Source organism: Mytilus edulis, chromosome 1, assembly GCF_963676685.1.
Source record: "Mytilus edulis chromosome 1, xbMytEdul2.2, whole genome shotgun sequence".
Lineage (NCBI taxonomy): Eukaryota > Metazoa > Mollusca > Bivalvia > Mytilida > Mytilidae > Mytilus > Mytilus edulis.
In genome coordinates this window covers 14,789,483-14,805,419 of record NC_092344.1, presented here as the reverse complement: position 1 = coordinate 14,805,419, position 15,937 = coordinate 14,789,483, and the positions used below count along the sequence as shown (strand labels likewise).

Genomic DNA, 15,937 nt, shown 5'->3' with positions numbered 1-15,937 from the left:
CCTGGTTTTATAGCTAGCTAAACCTCTGACTTCTATAAAAATCGAATTATCAGATTTATTGATACCAATACGCACAAGACTGTACTATTTACTTCATAATCAATAAAAACATTTTCTAGAAAAACTCTTTTGACATGAAATATTCAAACTGACTCAAATGACTCTGTAGTGAGTCCAGTGGCAAAGAAAATCCCTCTTTTTACTGGATTTAGGGGACTTTTCATATCATACTTTCATATAATCGAATGTCAAGAATAATCTCAAGTTACCAAATTTCTGGAGAAACACTAAATAGAAAACAAAATACGGAGCAACATGAACCCAGCCAAATTACAAGAAAAAGATCAGTAGCCCTTTTCACAAAAAATCTTAAGTGTTAAATTTATCGTAAGTCTAAAATATTCCTTAAATATTCAACTAAATATTTTTATCGTAAAATTGATTTTACACTAAAGATTTTTTGTGAAAAGTCGTTCAGGTGTTCCTGGAAAGATAAGAAAGTAGAAAATCATTAGTATAACACTCATGGTAAAAAAAACATCAATAAAAACAGTGTTCACTTGATGTATGAATATTTTCTCTATTATCTTTGGAATTGTATCCCAATACATCAACCAACATTCCTTATCGTCTCAATTCATTTAATAAATATTACAGGTTTTTAATGGGCAATGCTTTGATACAATGAAATCGCGAATGCAATAGACTTTTACAAAAATGTTCGGAAAAAATGTTCGACATCTCTAGCATCAAGTCGCTTTTTCGGTTCTTCACTCCAGCATGTTACAATAACGTCTTCTATTTCTAGAGTTGGATGGCTTTCCAATTCTAATGATGGTCTCAGATTGTCACTTTTGATACCTTCTTCAAGAGTCATGTTTTTATCACGTAAAATTTGTCCTAAGTGCTCTGTAACATCCTGGCCGTACCAGATTTCCCACAGTATAATCGCTAGGCTATAGATATCCGCTTTTCTATCATAAACCCCAGTTCGTAGTATTATCTCTGGTGCCATATATGCAGGAGTTCCTGCTAATGTCCCTGATATGAAATTTTCACTTTTTGTCAGTCCTACATCAGTTAATTTGACAATTTCTTCTTCGTTCTTTCTTGTAAGCTATAAAAAGAAACATAAAACCTTTATTTCTGGTTAATATATAATTATTTCTTTTTTAATATTACAACACATTTTGTTTAATTTATTTTCAGACTAAGTATAACAGCATATTATAAAAATTGATGCAGGAACTGTTGAAAAAGGCAATATGTAATACATTTATCTGGGGTCAAGAAATTAAAAAAAAATCCTCATCTTATCGATGTCCATTTTTACTATCTCAAATAGATATCCGCTTATCAAATTTGTTTTGTTTGCCTATTTGCTCATTAACTTTCAAGGTTGTAATAATAGTCGATGTAAAAAAACAAACTAGGCTACATAACTTCTTATCACATACCAGTGACACATTTCGGAAAGACAAAACTATAAAATATATGAGAGAATAAAAGCAAAATGGACCTTTTTAATTTTTTGTACATAACTTAGGCCGTTAGTTTTCTCGTTTGAATTGTTTTACATTGTCATTTCGGGGCCTTTTATAGCTGACAATGCGGAAGAAAACTGCAAATGTAGGTTACAGAAATGTCACAATTATTATTATTAAACTGATGAGTGCAATTTCTCACCCAACATTTCTTTTTGTTTTATTTACGCATTGACTTGTTCAGACAATCTTTATGTTCGTATGAGCAAAGCGAAGGAGAACATAAGTATTATGTTGCTACTATTACAAAGCACATTAAAAGAAATTCAAGATAAATTTATTTGATAAAGTGTGGGTTTTAACTATTTCAAATCAAATAAAAGAAATTTAAACATGCAATACTCATTTTAGTAAACGGATCATAAGAAAGCATACAGGGACAGATATAATTATCTAATATAGTATCACACTAGTCTGCAGTTGAGAATTTTCACAAAACACGAGACATTAAAAAAAATTGTTTAAAATTTGTAGGTAACGAATACGGAAGAATTATCATTTCTTTTATATTTGAAATGCAAAAAAAAAGTCACATAATGTCCTACAATGAAATTTGAGTCCCGTAACTTGAGTGATATAGCATTGTTATCTTGATTCGATTGTTAACATCACATTGATTTCATGCAAGGTGCATTTTATTTGATACTGTTTGTCGTATGGTATAACATAAATATATAACAAATATTTCAACAATTTACAAACTTATTCAAATGGGGAGTGTCTGTAAAAGAAAGATAGATAGATAGATAGATAGATAGATAGATAGATAGATAGATAGATAGATAGATAGATAGATAGATAGATAGATAGATAGATAGATAGATAGATAGATAGATAGATAGATAGATAGATAGATAGATAGATAGATAGATAGATAGATAGATAGATAGATAGATAGATAGATAGATAGATAGATAGATAGATAGATAGATAGATAGATAGATAGATAGATAGATAGATAGATAGATAGATAGATAGATAGATAGATAGATAGATAGATAGATAGATAGATAGATAGATAGATAGATAGATAGATAGATAGATAGATAGATAGATAGATAGATAGATAGATAGATAGATAGATAGATAGATAGATAGATAGATAGATAGATAGATAGATAGATAGATAGATAGATAGATAGATAGATAACTATATCGATACCTCAATAATCGGGCATTCATTTTGTTCTTGAAACAATAATTTGATAATTTTAAACTAACATATATTGATTAAGTGTACTGTAGAAACTGAGATTTCATATGTCGTCGATTTGAGGGCCTGCATCAAAAAAGATTGAATTAAAAACATATCTTTTCAAAATGAACAAAACCTACTACTACTTTTTTGTGACGTTTTTTGTTCGTTAGAGTTTAAGAATATTAGTTACGAGACCCATAGATGTATAAACACATACACATATAATTGACTTTAAAAGCACCCACATCGACTTTGCCATACATTGCCTTATAGGCGGGAGGTTTGGCTAGCCATAAAACCGGGTTTAAGATTTTTTCTTGAAATGTCCTGTACGTAGTCAGGAATATGTTAGTTGATACCGAATAGTTCGTTTCTATGCATGCTGCATTTGTGTTGGTTTTTGTTGCACTTCAATGTTTCCGGTGTTCTTTCATTTTGTAACCCGCTTTTCTCTCAAACGATTTATGACTTTTGAACAGCAGTATACGACTGTTGCCTTTATTTTAAACAACAATTGATGTTTACTATAAAGCATTGTTTACTTTCCATGCGCCGGAAAAAAAGTCAATGTCAGTCTTAAACCATAAGTGCAATAGTTCAGATACATTGTTACCACAAAAAAGGGAAGACAAAAGTGTATTATTCTATTACCAGCACATTTTCAAGCTTTAAGTCTCTATGCACTAAGTTTTTGTCGTGCAGGTATTGTAGTCCTGAACACAGTTGTACTACATAGGCAGCCATCGTCTTAATCTGGGGTTTTCGCTTGTCCGCTGGCACACACCCTGGATTTTTGTATAGACCACCGACAAGCTTGCTCTTTAGTGTATCAAAACAAAACTCCAGAATCATCATCCACTTCATTTTTTTCATACCATTTGCCTCTGTTTCCAGCAATAAAGAGCCATAATACTGAATGATATTGTCATGCTTCAGACCTCTGAAATGTAAAAAAGGAATTGCAGTAAAGACTGTTGCAAATTTACGTCAAAAGGTTCAATATATCATATCAAATAATATTTTTCTCGACCAAATGCTAATTACTCATTTTCTCCTTCATTCGTTTAGTTGCATGTCTCACTGTTAAAAGGTTGTGATGCAACAACATTCTCATTTTGGAGCTGTTAACATACTTTAATTTCTCTCAGATGCTTTATATGTATGAGTGTTCATGATCAAGGTTATTCTAGTGAACGGAAATCCTATCATTTCAACTGCATTATTGCAAAAGTAAATATTACAGACAAAAAATTTGTTTTGCAGTCCTACCAAGACATTGAATGCCCTTTTGTTGGAGGGGTTCGTGTTGCTCAGTCTTTATCTTTTTTTTTATTTTGTAGACTGCTGTTGGACATTTTTCATCTTTTTAATCGTTTTTTTGTTTTTTTTTCAATATGCCAGCTTCTCATCCCTTTGAATTTTAATTGTCCCTTTTGTACATTTCTCTTTTATATATATTACATCAGGATGCCCGTTAATTTTACTTAAGTTATGAAAGACTGGAAAAATGTAAGGAATGATTTGTGCAAATGATTCATAACTTGTACATATTTCTTTGAAATTTTTAAACATGAAACCTGCCAGTAACCGTCACAATTAAACAAAGCAATGATGGGGTAAAATATAACATGGCCACTGAATTCATTCTATTAAGATTTGCTGTTTTTTTTTCAGATTACATTATAGGTTAAAAAAAACCCAGACCCCTTCCCCTGAAAATCTATTTCAACAAATATTTGAGGAACTATATGACAGGCATAACAAAAGTAAACATTAGACAATAAATAACTGCACTACAGCTATGAACAAAAACACATGTAATAAAAGAACTAACTTACTTCATGCACAAAAGGCGTTCATGTTTAACTAGTTTCAATAAAAATGGCATTTAAACAGCAGTGAGTCATGAAACAGCATTTAAACATCAACAATTAATTCTGTGTTTGTTTTATTCAAAATAAGTAGGCGTTCATAAGTTTTCTTAGAAAATTTCAGTATTTTTAGAGACATGTATCCTTTTAAAAGTTCAACTTAACTAAAGTAATATACTACATTGAAATTAATTTATACCTGAGAGTATTATCTTCTCTTAGAATATCCGTGACAGTTGAATCTTTAACACTGTTATGATCGTTAGTTATCTTCAGCGCTACATTAACACTGTCCTGTCCAACTTTAAGGCATGCTTTATAGACATTAGCAAAACTGCCTACTCCCAAAATATCGTTTTTGTTCCATGTTATTGCTTCAAGGGAATAATCTTGTTTCATACATTTCGTAACGTAGAATAAATCAAGCTGACCTAGGAGGTCATTGGCACGTTTACATAAAGCTGGATACACTTTGTTTATGTCACTTTTTGTGTCATTTAAATTTAATTCCATTTCCCACAGAAGCTCATGGTCTGCTTTAATAAAATTTGGAATTTTATCTGCCACAGAATCTATTCCTTTGGTAAAACGTTTAAGAAACTTTGACAAACTTTCACGAAGTCTTTGTCCATTGAATATACTCTCCATGAAATAAACAGAAGCCTCCATCATCTTTACTTCTGGTGTGTTGTCTATTCTATATTTCTTAAAAAGTTGTTTGGATTTCTTATCTGTGGAACTAAGTAATCCTGCACAACTCACTGCCGATCCTAACCCTCCAAGAGAATTCGAAATGCTTCCATCTTTGGATTTAGATAACATCTTAGCACTGATGCTGTTTCGAATATCGTTAGACTGGACATCCCCACTAATTCGTAAAGTTACTGTTTGTAATATAAATATTATGTTTATATTCGTAATCATTATTGTTACCAAAATATTTCAAATCCTTTTAATATAAAATTACTTGCAAATAAACACAAATAAAATATAAATAAAGGCAACAGTAGTATACCGCTGTTCAAAAGTCATAAATCGATTGAGAAAAAACTAATCCGGATTATATACCAAACACGAGGGACACAATTCAACTATAAGAAGAAACACAGAAGTGGAATAAAAACAAACGCCAATAATACATATACAGAAACGAACTATTTGATATATTCTGCCAAATTCCTGACTTAGTACGGGAGATTTAAGAAAAAATAGTGGGTTGAACCTGGTTTTATGGTTAGCCAAACAAGTAAAAACCAATCTCATTGAATGTGTGGAATCAAACATATAAATGCTTTCATACAAACGTAGATAACCATGGATGAATGGAACACTCAGAAGACTCGTTTACAAGAAAAAATAAACAATGCGTACAAGAAGAGAAAGGACAAAAAGTTACATAGATAGATACAAAAAGTTATAATCTCAAGTTCAAAAAGAAGTAAGATTGGCTTTCTGAAAAGCCATCCAAAAATTGATGGGTGAGTTGCCCATTAAAGAACCAGTCACTCAATCAATCAAGAATAAAACAACTCTTCAAGTATATTAAATCAATCAGGGAGACAAATCAGGAATAGCTGCTTATCTACAAAATCTCATATTATGGCATAACAAAACTCCTTAAAACAACATCAACTTGCATAAAACTACAGGCAAAGATAATAACAGTTGTCATACCTTCAAAGAAATGCAGGAACATATAACACCAATTCTTATAACCATATTCAAAAACTCAATCACGACTTGACAGACACCACATGATTAGAAGCCATACTAACGTTGCACCAGTCTTCTTATAGAGAAATCACACGAAGCTGTAAACTACACGTATTTTAATTGACTGGTATCTGCTGCATGTTAAAGAATCATATTGTTACCAAACACATCATTTTCATCTGCAGAATAATGGCGTTCTGTACGATCTCCTGCATGACTTTAAATATTTATGATAGTTTATACATTATCAACATCTTTTATTCAAGAAGCATCAGTAGCAAACAACAACAATACTCAAACTGAGTTCAAGTTGCAGCTGAATACTCATTGTAAGAGTTCAAACCGTATTTGAAAGTTATAATTGATGTAAAATGTTGATAAATTGTTTAGAGGAAAAAATGGTTATTTACGATAATAAAGATTATTGATTTCGTCATTAAGTGAAATAATAATAAAGAATAGAGAATGAAATATTTACCGGCAACTTCTTGCATTTGATTATCCATCAGCTGACATTCGTCTTCAAATTTCTGAATGATTCTCTCCTGAAGTCCTTGTACAAACTGATGTTCATTTTCCCAAGCGTCAATCACTTGTATAATTCTATCTGCAATCATTTCTGATGCATCTTGTGATACTCTTTTATAATCCGCTTGTTTAGGGCAGTCTTTTGCTACCCATGTACAGATTTTGTCCCGTGCTGCCTTGGATCTCAATAGATCAGCCATTTCTTTAAGCAATAAATCAATTTGTTCTTCAGCGATATGTTTTGCAGATTCCAAGACTTCGTCAGCATCGTTCTTTAATGTTTTTAATTGGTCTCTGAGTTTACTTATAGTGTCTTTGTTTACCTTAACGTGTTGGGCTTCCATTGATTCCGTCACTTTTAGCGAAAAACAAATTCGTTGTAAAACCATTTTTAACCATCTGAAATATTAATCATGAAAAAACACAGTGTGTGTGTATAGTGCATGACGATAAAAGATCAAAAACTTAAAATTAGTAAGTCAGGAACACGATGTTCAGGGATAAAAATTCAATAGTTGTTGTTTGTTAATGTGGTTCATTAATTTTTCTCGTTTTTCCTTTTTTTATAGAGATTATACCGTTTGAATGGTTTTACTCATTTGTAGGGGCATTTATAACTTGCGGTTCGGTGTTAGCCAAGGCTCAGTGTCGAAGACCGTACTTTGACCTATAATGGTTTACTTTTACAAACTGAGATTTGGAATGAAAGGTGCCTCATTGGGACTCAAACCACATCTTCTTATATCTATTTATATTTTTTTTTAAATATATTTTGTACAAGGATTATCCCGAACTTTTGTTGCCAAACATAAATAAGAAATAACCACTACAGTGGAACGAAATAGAACTATACGAGATATTAAAAGAAAAGCATTTCAGATACCATGGCTTTAAAGGTGCCTTCTAAAAGCAAAGATGGCCACCACTTTGAAACATAAAAGAACACAAAACCACGAAGAACAACGCAAATGATGAATAGCTTTGCCACAGATACATTCATGAACAGTTTACTCAAGTATTGGATATTTAACACTATGAGGATTCTGTTTGTTTTGCTAAAAATCTTAAACAGAGATGGTCCCCATGGAACACATTTTAGTTTTGGACCCACGAAAAAGACATACAAAATCTCAGAAAAGGCTTGTTAGGGCAACACCATACATATATTCTCCGAAAAAACCCCACTATAAAACATGATTATCACGATTCACATTGATCTGTGTCCACACTTGTTTATAATTTATGTCATCTCAATACAAACTATACAATATCTAAATGCTAAAAAGACCAAGGAACCAACCGTACAAGACCCTCGCGGATAGTCAATGCCGTTAAAATCCACCCTCACCGTTATCAATCATAACGTTTTTTTCGCCGCGATATGTGAGTTCTTAGGTGGCGAAAAGCACTTATCAATATAAAATCTTGTATTGAAATAAATATGAACACTGGTTTCGTTGATAACTATTAAATAATTATCTGCAAATATATTTCTTTTTGTTTTATTGCGGATCTTCTAACTATCTCATTTTGGGTATATATTACATCTCCTTTTTATTTATATACTTATATCCATTCAAGTTTTACTTATGCTAATTACCATACCTAAATCTCTGTATAATTGTTCTGTGTAAATACAGAAAAAGGGAAAGTATATTTGACATGATACACCAATACAAGTGTTGATTTTGTTGTGATGTGTGTACTTAGTTTGTGGAATTGATTTCCATTTGAACTACTTTTATATGTACTGATATTACTATTATAATCACTATTATCATTTTGTCTCTGCTCAACAAACATGCAGACGCCAATGTTTCCTTATGGTTACTCCGATTAGGGTTGAGGATACGTGAATTGGCCTATAGAATTGAACATGTTGATTTACCTTTGTAACTATTCAAAGGTTAATGCTTACCTATAATGTGATAGTAATCTATTTTTCATACTTGCTGGAATGAGACTTTTAATTCCGTTTTCAAACAAGAACTGAAAGTCCTGAGCTATTGATCCGAAAGAAACGCTTTTCGCTGCCTGCAGAAAAAAAAATTGAATATATATTAAATCCCAAAGAATACAACCCTTAAATAAGATAACGAGAGGAGAGATAAAAGAATAAAACCATTGTCTATACACAGCTTGACTTTATATAGGTAAATTTATACAATTAAATGGGTTTTTTGATAAGAAATTAATTTAAAAAATGTATTGCTTTAACAGACACCATTGATCAAACTACACCCCTTATGTACACAAAAGCAACTTATTTATTTTCTTTCACTTTTATATACAATAAAAAAAAACAGCGTATAACCGTTTTATAAGAATTATAAAGATAAAAAAAGTGTTGTCTTGTACATAAAAAAAATATTAAAAGCGCTAGAAAATAAATTGATTTGATTATCCAGGGAATGCACTTGCTGTTAGTAACTTCGAGTACTCAATGTTTCGTTCTTTTGTCTTTTCGCATATTCTGTTAGTTACGATTTTATGAGTCAATCATTTAAATGCGTTTGGACGTTGTGCTGTTTCAATACTTTTCTATGTGAGGGAAGCATTTTGCGCTTTCAGTCATTTTCTGAACCATATTATGTATGAGCCTGTCCAACGCTAGTGGCCTATAGTCCAGAAGTTGCCGTCTGCCATAACTGGTATTCGTTTGAATTTATTTATCTAATAGTTATCAAAGGTACCAGGATTTTAATTTAGTTCGCCAGACGCGCGTTTCGTCTACATATAAACTCATCAGTGACGCTCATTTCAAAATATTTAAAAAGCCAAACAATTACAAAGTTGAAGAGCATTGAGGATCCAAAATTCCAAAAAGTTGTACCAAAAACGGCTAAGGTAATCTATGCCTGGGATGGAAAACAATCCTTAGTTTTTCGAAAAATTCAAAGTTTTGTAAACAGAAAATTCATAAAAAATGACCACATTATTGATATTCATGTCAACACCAAAGTATTGACAGCTGGGCTGGTGATACCCTCGTGGACGAAACGACCACCAGCAGTGACATCGACCCAGTGGTGTAAATAGTTATCAAAGGTACCAGGATTATAATTTAGTACGCCAGACGCGCGTTTCGTCTACATTAGACTCATCAGTGACGCTCATATCACGATATTTGAAAAGCCAAACAATTACAAAGTTGAAGAGCATTGAGAATCAAAAATTCCAAAACGTTGTACCAAAAACGGCTCAGGTAATCTATGCCTGGGATACGAAAATCCTTAGCTTTTCGAAAAATTCAAAGTTTTGTAAACAGAAAATTCATAGAAAAGACCACATTATTGATATTCATGTCAACACAGAAGTGTTGACTAATGGGCTGGTGATACCCTCGGGGACGAAACGTCCACCAACAGTGGCATCGACCATTAGTTGTACCTCTTGATCTATTTCACTTTTGGCTTTTTCATTGACCTCGTTTAAATTATTCCATACAGAATGGATTTGCCAATCATTGATGACAGCATACGGCTGACCTATAGTTATCTAAATGTTTGAACTGTGTTCATTGGTAAGTTGCAGATAGTTTTTTTTTGTATGATGACTGCATGCTTAATTTTACATAACATTTGTATTTATTATTATGTTTCATAAAACTTAACCTAAACATTGATACAACCTGAACAGTAGAGACTGTAAACACTTGTTCATCTTTGACATCTGGAAAAATCTTTTTCAATTTGATCAAGGTCAATGCTTTAATCTCTCGTTGCTCTTGTGTAGGTACCACGTCCCATTTATTGCAGACGAATAAAGTTGCATGTGAATCAAAAATTTCATCTGATGAGTTTACAACTGTTCGTAAAAAATCTGAAAGCTGAAATAAGTATTAGTTCGTTAAGAGGGTATGCATGTGTAATATGATCATATCATTGCATGCGAATCTGATGCGACTGTCATACAAACTAGGTTTAATCCACAATGATTTTGCATAAGAAAATGCCTGTACCACTTCAGGAATATGCCAGTTGTTATCTATTCGTTTGATGTGTTTTAACTTTTGTTTTTGAATGTTTTGAATGTTCCTCGGAGTTCGGGATTTTTGTTATTTTACATCATATGAAGTTAAAATTTCGAGTTTATGTTGATTCTTCTAATGAGAAAAAAAAATAGTTTTCAAATTGAATATATATTGAATGACATATTGATTCGGATAAGAGTCTCCTTTTTAACATTTTTAAAATCGAAACTGTAAACTTTTATTTATAATTCGTGATCGTGCTAATTTTACATACTCTTCCTTTCTGTAATCCAGCAGCTTGAGCCGAATCTATTATGTAAATAAATCCAAACGAATGTTTCATGTATTCCTGAAGCCTTTGTATGAACAATCTGTTTTCTCCGATTCCTGGGGTGTCAACTAATACTATTCCATTCTACAAAAATGTTAAGCGAAGCAAAAAGTTAAGTTTAACAGTAGGATAATGATATTCTCCAATACTTTTTTCTTTAATATCATTTCTGTGCAAAATATTTTGGGTTTTGAATCCCAGTTCTGTATGCAGTTTAAAAGATAACAATATTGTGTTACCCATTCCCTTGATTACTATGCACGTTAATTTCTTTTTACGTCTAGCCTTTGTATAATTTATCGATATCAAAGACAATATCCTTCAACATGAAATTGTAAAAATTTATACATCATTGTCTTTACTTTCGATATTTCAAAAGATAACAGGAAATACTATACAGGCAAATTAGGAATCCGCCATATACATTACAATATGATAACCATAAAACGTATAATTCGGTTGGTTTAGCACAGGCGTTTACATTGTATGTTAATTATGTGATGAGAAAATGTTCATGTTACATTAGCCTTATCAAATATAAAAATATTTATATTTTCACCAATAATTACGTTATCCCATACGATTTGTTTCATTTTTTTTTATATTTTATCTTGTTATATCAAATAAAAGTACCTTTAAAATTTCGGAAGGCCAAAATATTTCTATTTTCTCAAACGGGCTGTCATCCTCCTCATCTAGTTCTTGAATGTGATACTTAAGTTTCTTAAAGTCATCTTTTTCATCTTCTACTAGGTCTAGACGACATATTCCTTGGTCATCTTTTTTGTATAAAACAGCCTCTTTTTCGTCATTTCGACTATGTCGTATCTCACAAATTGTAGCAGTGCAAGCCAGTTGTTGAGTTGGTAGTATATCTTTTCTCAAAAGAAGATTAATGAAACTACTTTTCCCTGATACTCGATCGCCTATTTTAAGCAAACAATTCAGAAACTGTATAAAATATTGATTATTTAAAACCTCCCCCTTTTATAGATTTTATGACAAGATCAGTATTTTTGTTTAAAAAGAAACATACGTTTCACATGTTTTTGTTTTGTATGAGGTTAGCAACTTGACCCTTATGGGGTCTAGCCTCATGGAGTCAAGCCTGCTCATTATATAACATTTATTGTAAAGTATATCAATCGCCATTGTTATATTATAGTTCGTTTCTGTGTGTGTTACATTTGAATGCTGTGCATCTGTTGTGTCGTACTTCTCCTCTTATATTTGATGTGTTTCCCTCAGTTTTAGTTTGTAACCCAGAATTGTTTTTTTCTCAATCGATTTATGAATTTCGCACAGCGGTATTCTACTGTTGCCTTTCTATATCAATCAAAGATACATTTTGTTATCAAATACAAATAATCAGAACCAAATTAAAATAACTGTATTGCACTTCATTAATGAAACATTTTTCTTATTTCAAAATCAGTACACATTGTGTAATATGACATGTATATGTATTTTTAAACTTATCAAAACATTGAAATCAAGAACTAGATGTTCTTTAAAAAGAAGATTGCACTAAAAGTGTTACAATTGAGAGATTTAGTTGAAACAACAGTACCCGTTGAAACATTGACTAATATCTTTTAACATGAAATTAAAAAAAAATTGTTAGCAGTTACAACTCGGTTACCGGCAATCAGTATAAAGCAATCTTGGGATAGTATGTCTTTCTTTCTGTATTCAAGTTCTTCTGTGAAATTTGGAAACACGCTATTTATATCTTTCTGTATTAATTCGGTCAGCTTGTTATAAAACGATTTCACCTCTTCGTACTTCTGAAGTAGCAATTCTCGTGTTGCTTTGTTGTTTACTACAACTTCTTCAAGGGTTGGAGGTTTCTGAATTATATCAATTATTTCAGTATTACATTTTGTACCAGATTGTCAATGTTTTACCATGACAACATTTTCATATAATAAGACCACATACTTTGATCTATTCATTACGCATGAATAAGACCTTTTTATTGTATATGAAGTTTCATTTTAAATACATATAGACGAAACAAAATGTTAATTTGTATACGTTCTGAATGTGAATGAAACCTTTGACTTTGGATGTAAAACACATATTAATCAATCATAATTTGAAAAAAAACTGCAGTGCAACACTGATAATCAAATCATTATATTGCACTTAGAACCCATAATCATATATACACTTAAAGATGAGCACATGGGCATGCAATATGACCTCGATACAAAGAGGTTTAGAACACAAAACTCATCAAATGTACCAGTCTTATGGTTTTGCAGGCTAGACGAGTGTTTACTCTAATCATTAGATTTCGAATCTTTACATTTATAAAGACAAAATTATGCCAAGTTGAAATTCAGATATTGTAAAATGTAGTGTCAAATAAAAAGTATCTATAACTGAAATCAAAGGAAATGAAACATGTATCATTAATGGACACAGATAACCATTGCAATCAAAGCCTTTGATAGTATTTCTACTCATATGAACCTTTCCAAGTTTAGCTTTTCTACCACTACTTGTTTATAATCAGATAATGAGAATTGTAAAATATATTTTAGTAGAAAGAGTGAAAACATAAATATGCTGACTTACCTGGCCTTCACCGGAAGTTCTTTTATTTTTCTTATCCCATTCACTTAACAAAACTTTGATAATCTGGTCTTTTGTTTTAAGACCTTTGGAGATAAGTCCCCACGATTTGACTAATCTGAAACCTGTAGGTACATCTGGTATACCGATTATATCGTCTCGACATTTAATTTCAAATCCTTTGGAAGACATTCCCTTTTCACATATCAAATGATTGTTTCCTGGAAGGCCTTTATTTTGATTATTTGGTAATCGTAACCTGCATATTTGATCAGTAGTTTAACATCCTTGTCTATAATTTTAGATCGATTATATGTCTCAGTCGGTACTTTATTTCAGAAATAAAAATATGTGTATAAGGGTCTTTTGTTCTTCGCAGTTTCTAGATGATTTTGATATGACAAAGATATGTTTGTGTAATGTTATTAAAAGAATGAAAAGTTATTTAAACAACTGACAACGAGCTTTAAAACATGTAATACTATTTATGTATTAAGGTTTTTGCTTGGATGAATTATAAGAATGAACTAATATATTCCTCTTGTATAACTAAATGAGGACCAGTGAGGGGAGCGTAATGATCATTTTTTTCAAAAAGCAATTATACCTTAAATGGACAAGACAATATCATAAAAGGAACATGATGATTTTGCGCACCTTTTAAACTATACTATGCTATTCATGAGTATATGCTATTGTTTACTAATGTGCTATATTTCGACCGTTCGATAAGACTGCTATCTTAATTTGACCAAATTTTAGTCTATACTTTCTTCCCTCCAATTTTTTCTAATAAAACAATTTTAACGTACAAATGTGACGATGTGTGTCTTATTGTTTGATGTGCATATTCTAGCAAATTAACAAGAAAAGCTGTTATGCACTTTAAAACAAAACTTTTGACTCCTGTGTATTTTCATCTTATTGCTACCCATTTCTTCAAATTGGTAGTTTAAGGAGACACATATACGAGACACATTCCGCTTAAATCCGTCTTCTTCTCAATTTCGATGATTCGATTTAACCAGCCAACATAGGAGCTAGATCACTTTGTGTTCCTACATCACTTATTGGATTTAACGTCTCGAATCCAATCAAACATGGCTGCGTATTTATGAACCCTGCAGAGCCAAATATCATAGATCTTTTACTGCTGAATTTGAAAATTCTAATTATGACAATATTTCCATACATGTGTCCCTCCTATGAGTCAGTAAAATAAAAGCATGTGTTAAGAAAGAAAAGATATTTATTGGAGAGATTGTATTTTTTTCATTCTGTTTCTCAAAAAGTCATTTCAACCAATGTTAAAAGTCATTACAACCAATGTTAAAAGTCAAAGTATTTATTTGTTTCTTTATTTTCCATTTCCTTAGAAATGCATTGATTTGTGACTTTTGAAATTGATATGTTCTTTTAATTTTACAGCATAAGTATTGTTTATTCCAAATATGATTGGTTCCAGCAAGTTTCGATCGGATATTTTACAGGTAATTTCCTTCTGCTGTGTAAGATAATCATTTATTTTTTATTTCAACTTATAAACGTTATATGGTGAGTGACTATGGTATCTTTAATGTTTTCTTGTTACTTCCATTAAATATTTGTTTGCAGACAAAGGTATTCAAGTATCACACACCTTTTATGCTACCATAACATTACAGTGGTCACTTGATTTTCGAAGAAAATTAAGTTGACAAGTCTTCTATAAATGAAATGCACGTCTATAGTACTGAAAAAGAGGGACAAAAGATACCAGAGGGAGAGTCAAACTCATAGATAGAAAATATACTGACAACGCCATGGCTAAAAATAAAAAGACAAACAGACAAATAATAGTACAGAAGACACAACGTAGGAAACTAAAGACTAAGCAACACGAACCCCACCAAAAACTGGGGGTGATCGCAGGTGCTCCGGAAGGGTAAGCAGATCCTGCTCGACATGTACTGAGCTATAGGCCTGATATCTTTGATGATACTTTAAAACGTTCAGAAATAAATAAAGGCAACAGTAGTATACCGCTGTTCGAAATTCATAAATCGATTGAGAAAGAAAACCAATCCGGGTTACAAACTAAAACTGAGGAGAAACACATCAAATATAAGAAGAGAACTGCCCTTAACTTGTAGTCTGCTCTTTGGTTGGATTGTTGTCTCTTTTTTCATATTCCCCATTTCCATTCTCAATTTTATGGTA

At 31.7% G+C, this 15,937-nt stretch overlaps 1 protein-coding gene across 1 annotated transcript; it reads right to left on the bottom strand.

Annotated features, from left to right (window-relative positions):
* Positions 1–624: 624 nt before the first annotated feature.
* Positions 625–14,256, bottom strand: LOC139524796 (dual serine/threonine and tyrosine protein kinase-like). The gene is made up of 10 exons (XM_071319881.1): positions 13,742–14,256; positions 12,801–13,008; positions 11,792–12,084; positions 11,102–11,242; positions 10,486–10,683; positions 8,773–8,888; positions 6,805–7,253; positions 4,813–5,497; positions 3,394–3,682; positions 625–1,117 (listed from the first exon to the last, which is right to left on the bottom strand). The coding sequence occupies exons 1-10, from the start codon at positions 13,928–13,930 to the stop codon at positions 710–712; spliced, it is 2,976 nt and encodes a 991-aa protein (XP_071175982.1). The 5' UTR covers positions 13,931–14,256; the 3' UTR covers positions 625–709.
* Between the last annotated feature and the right edge of the window lie 1,681 nt (positions 14,257–15,937).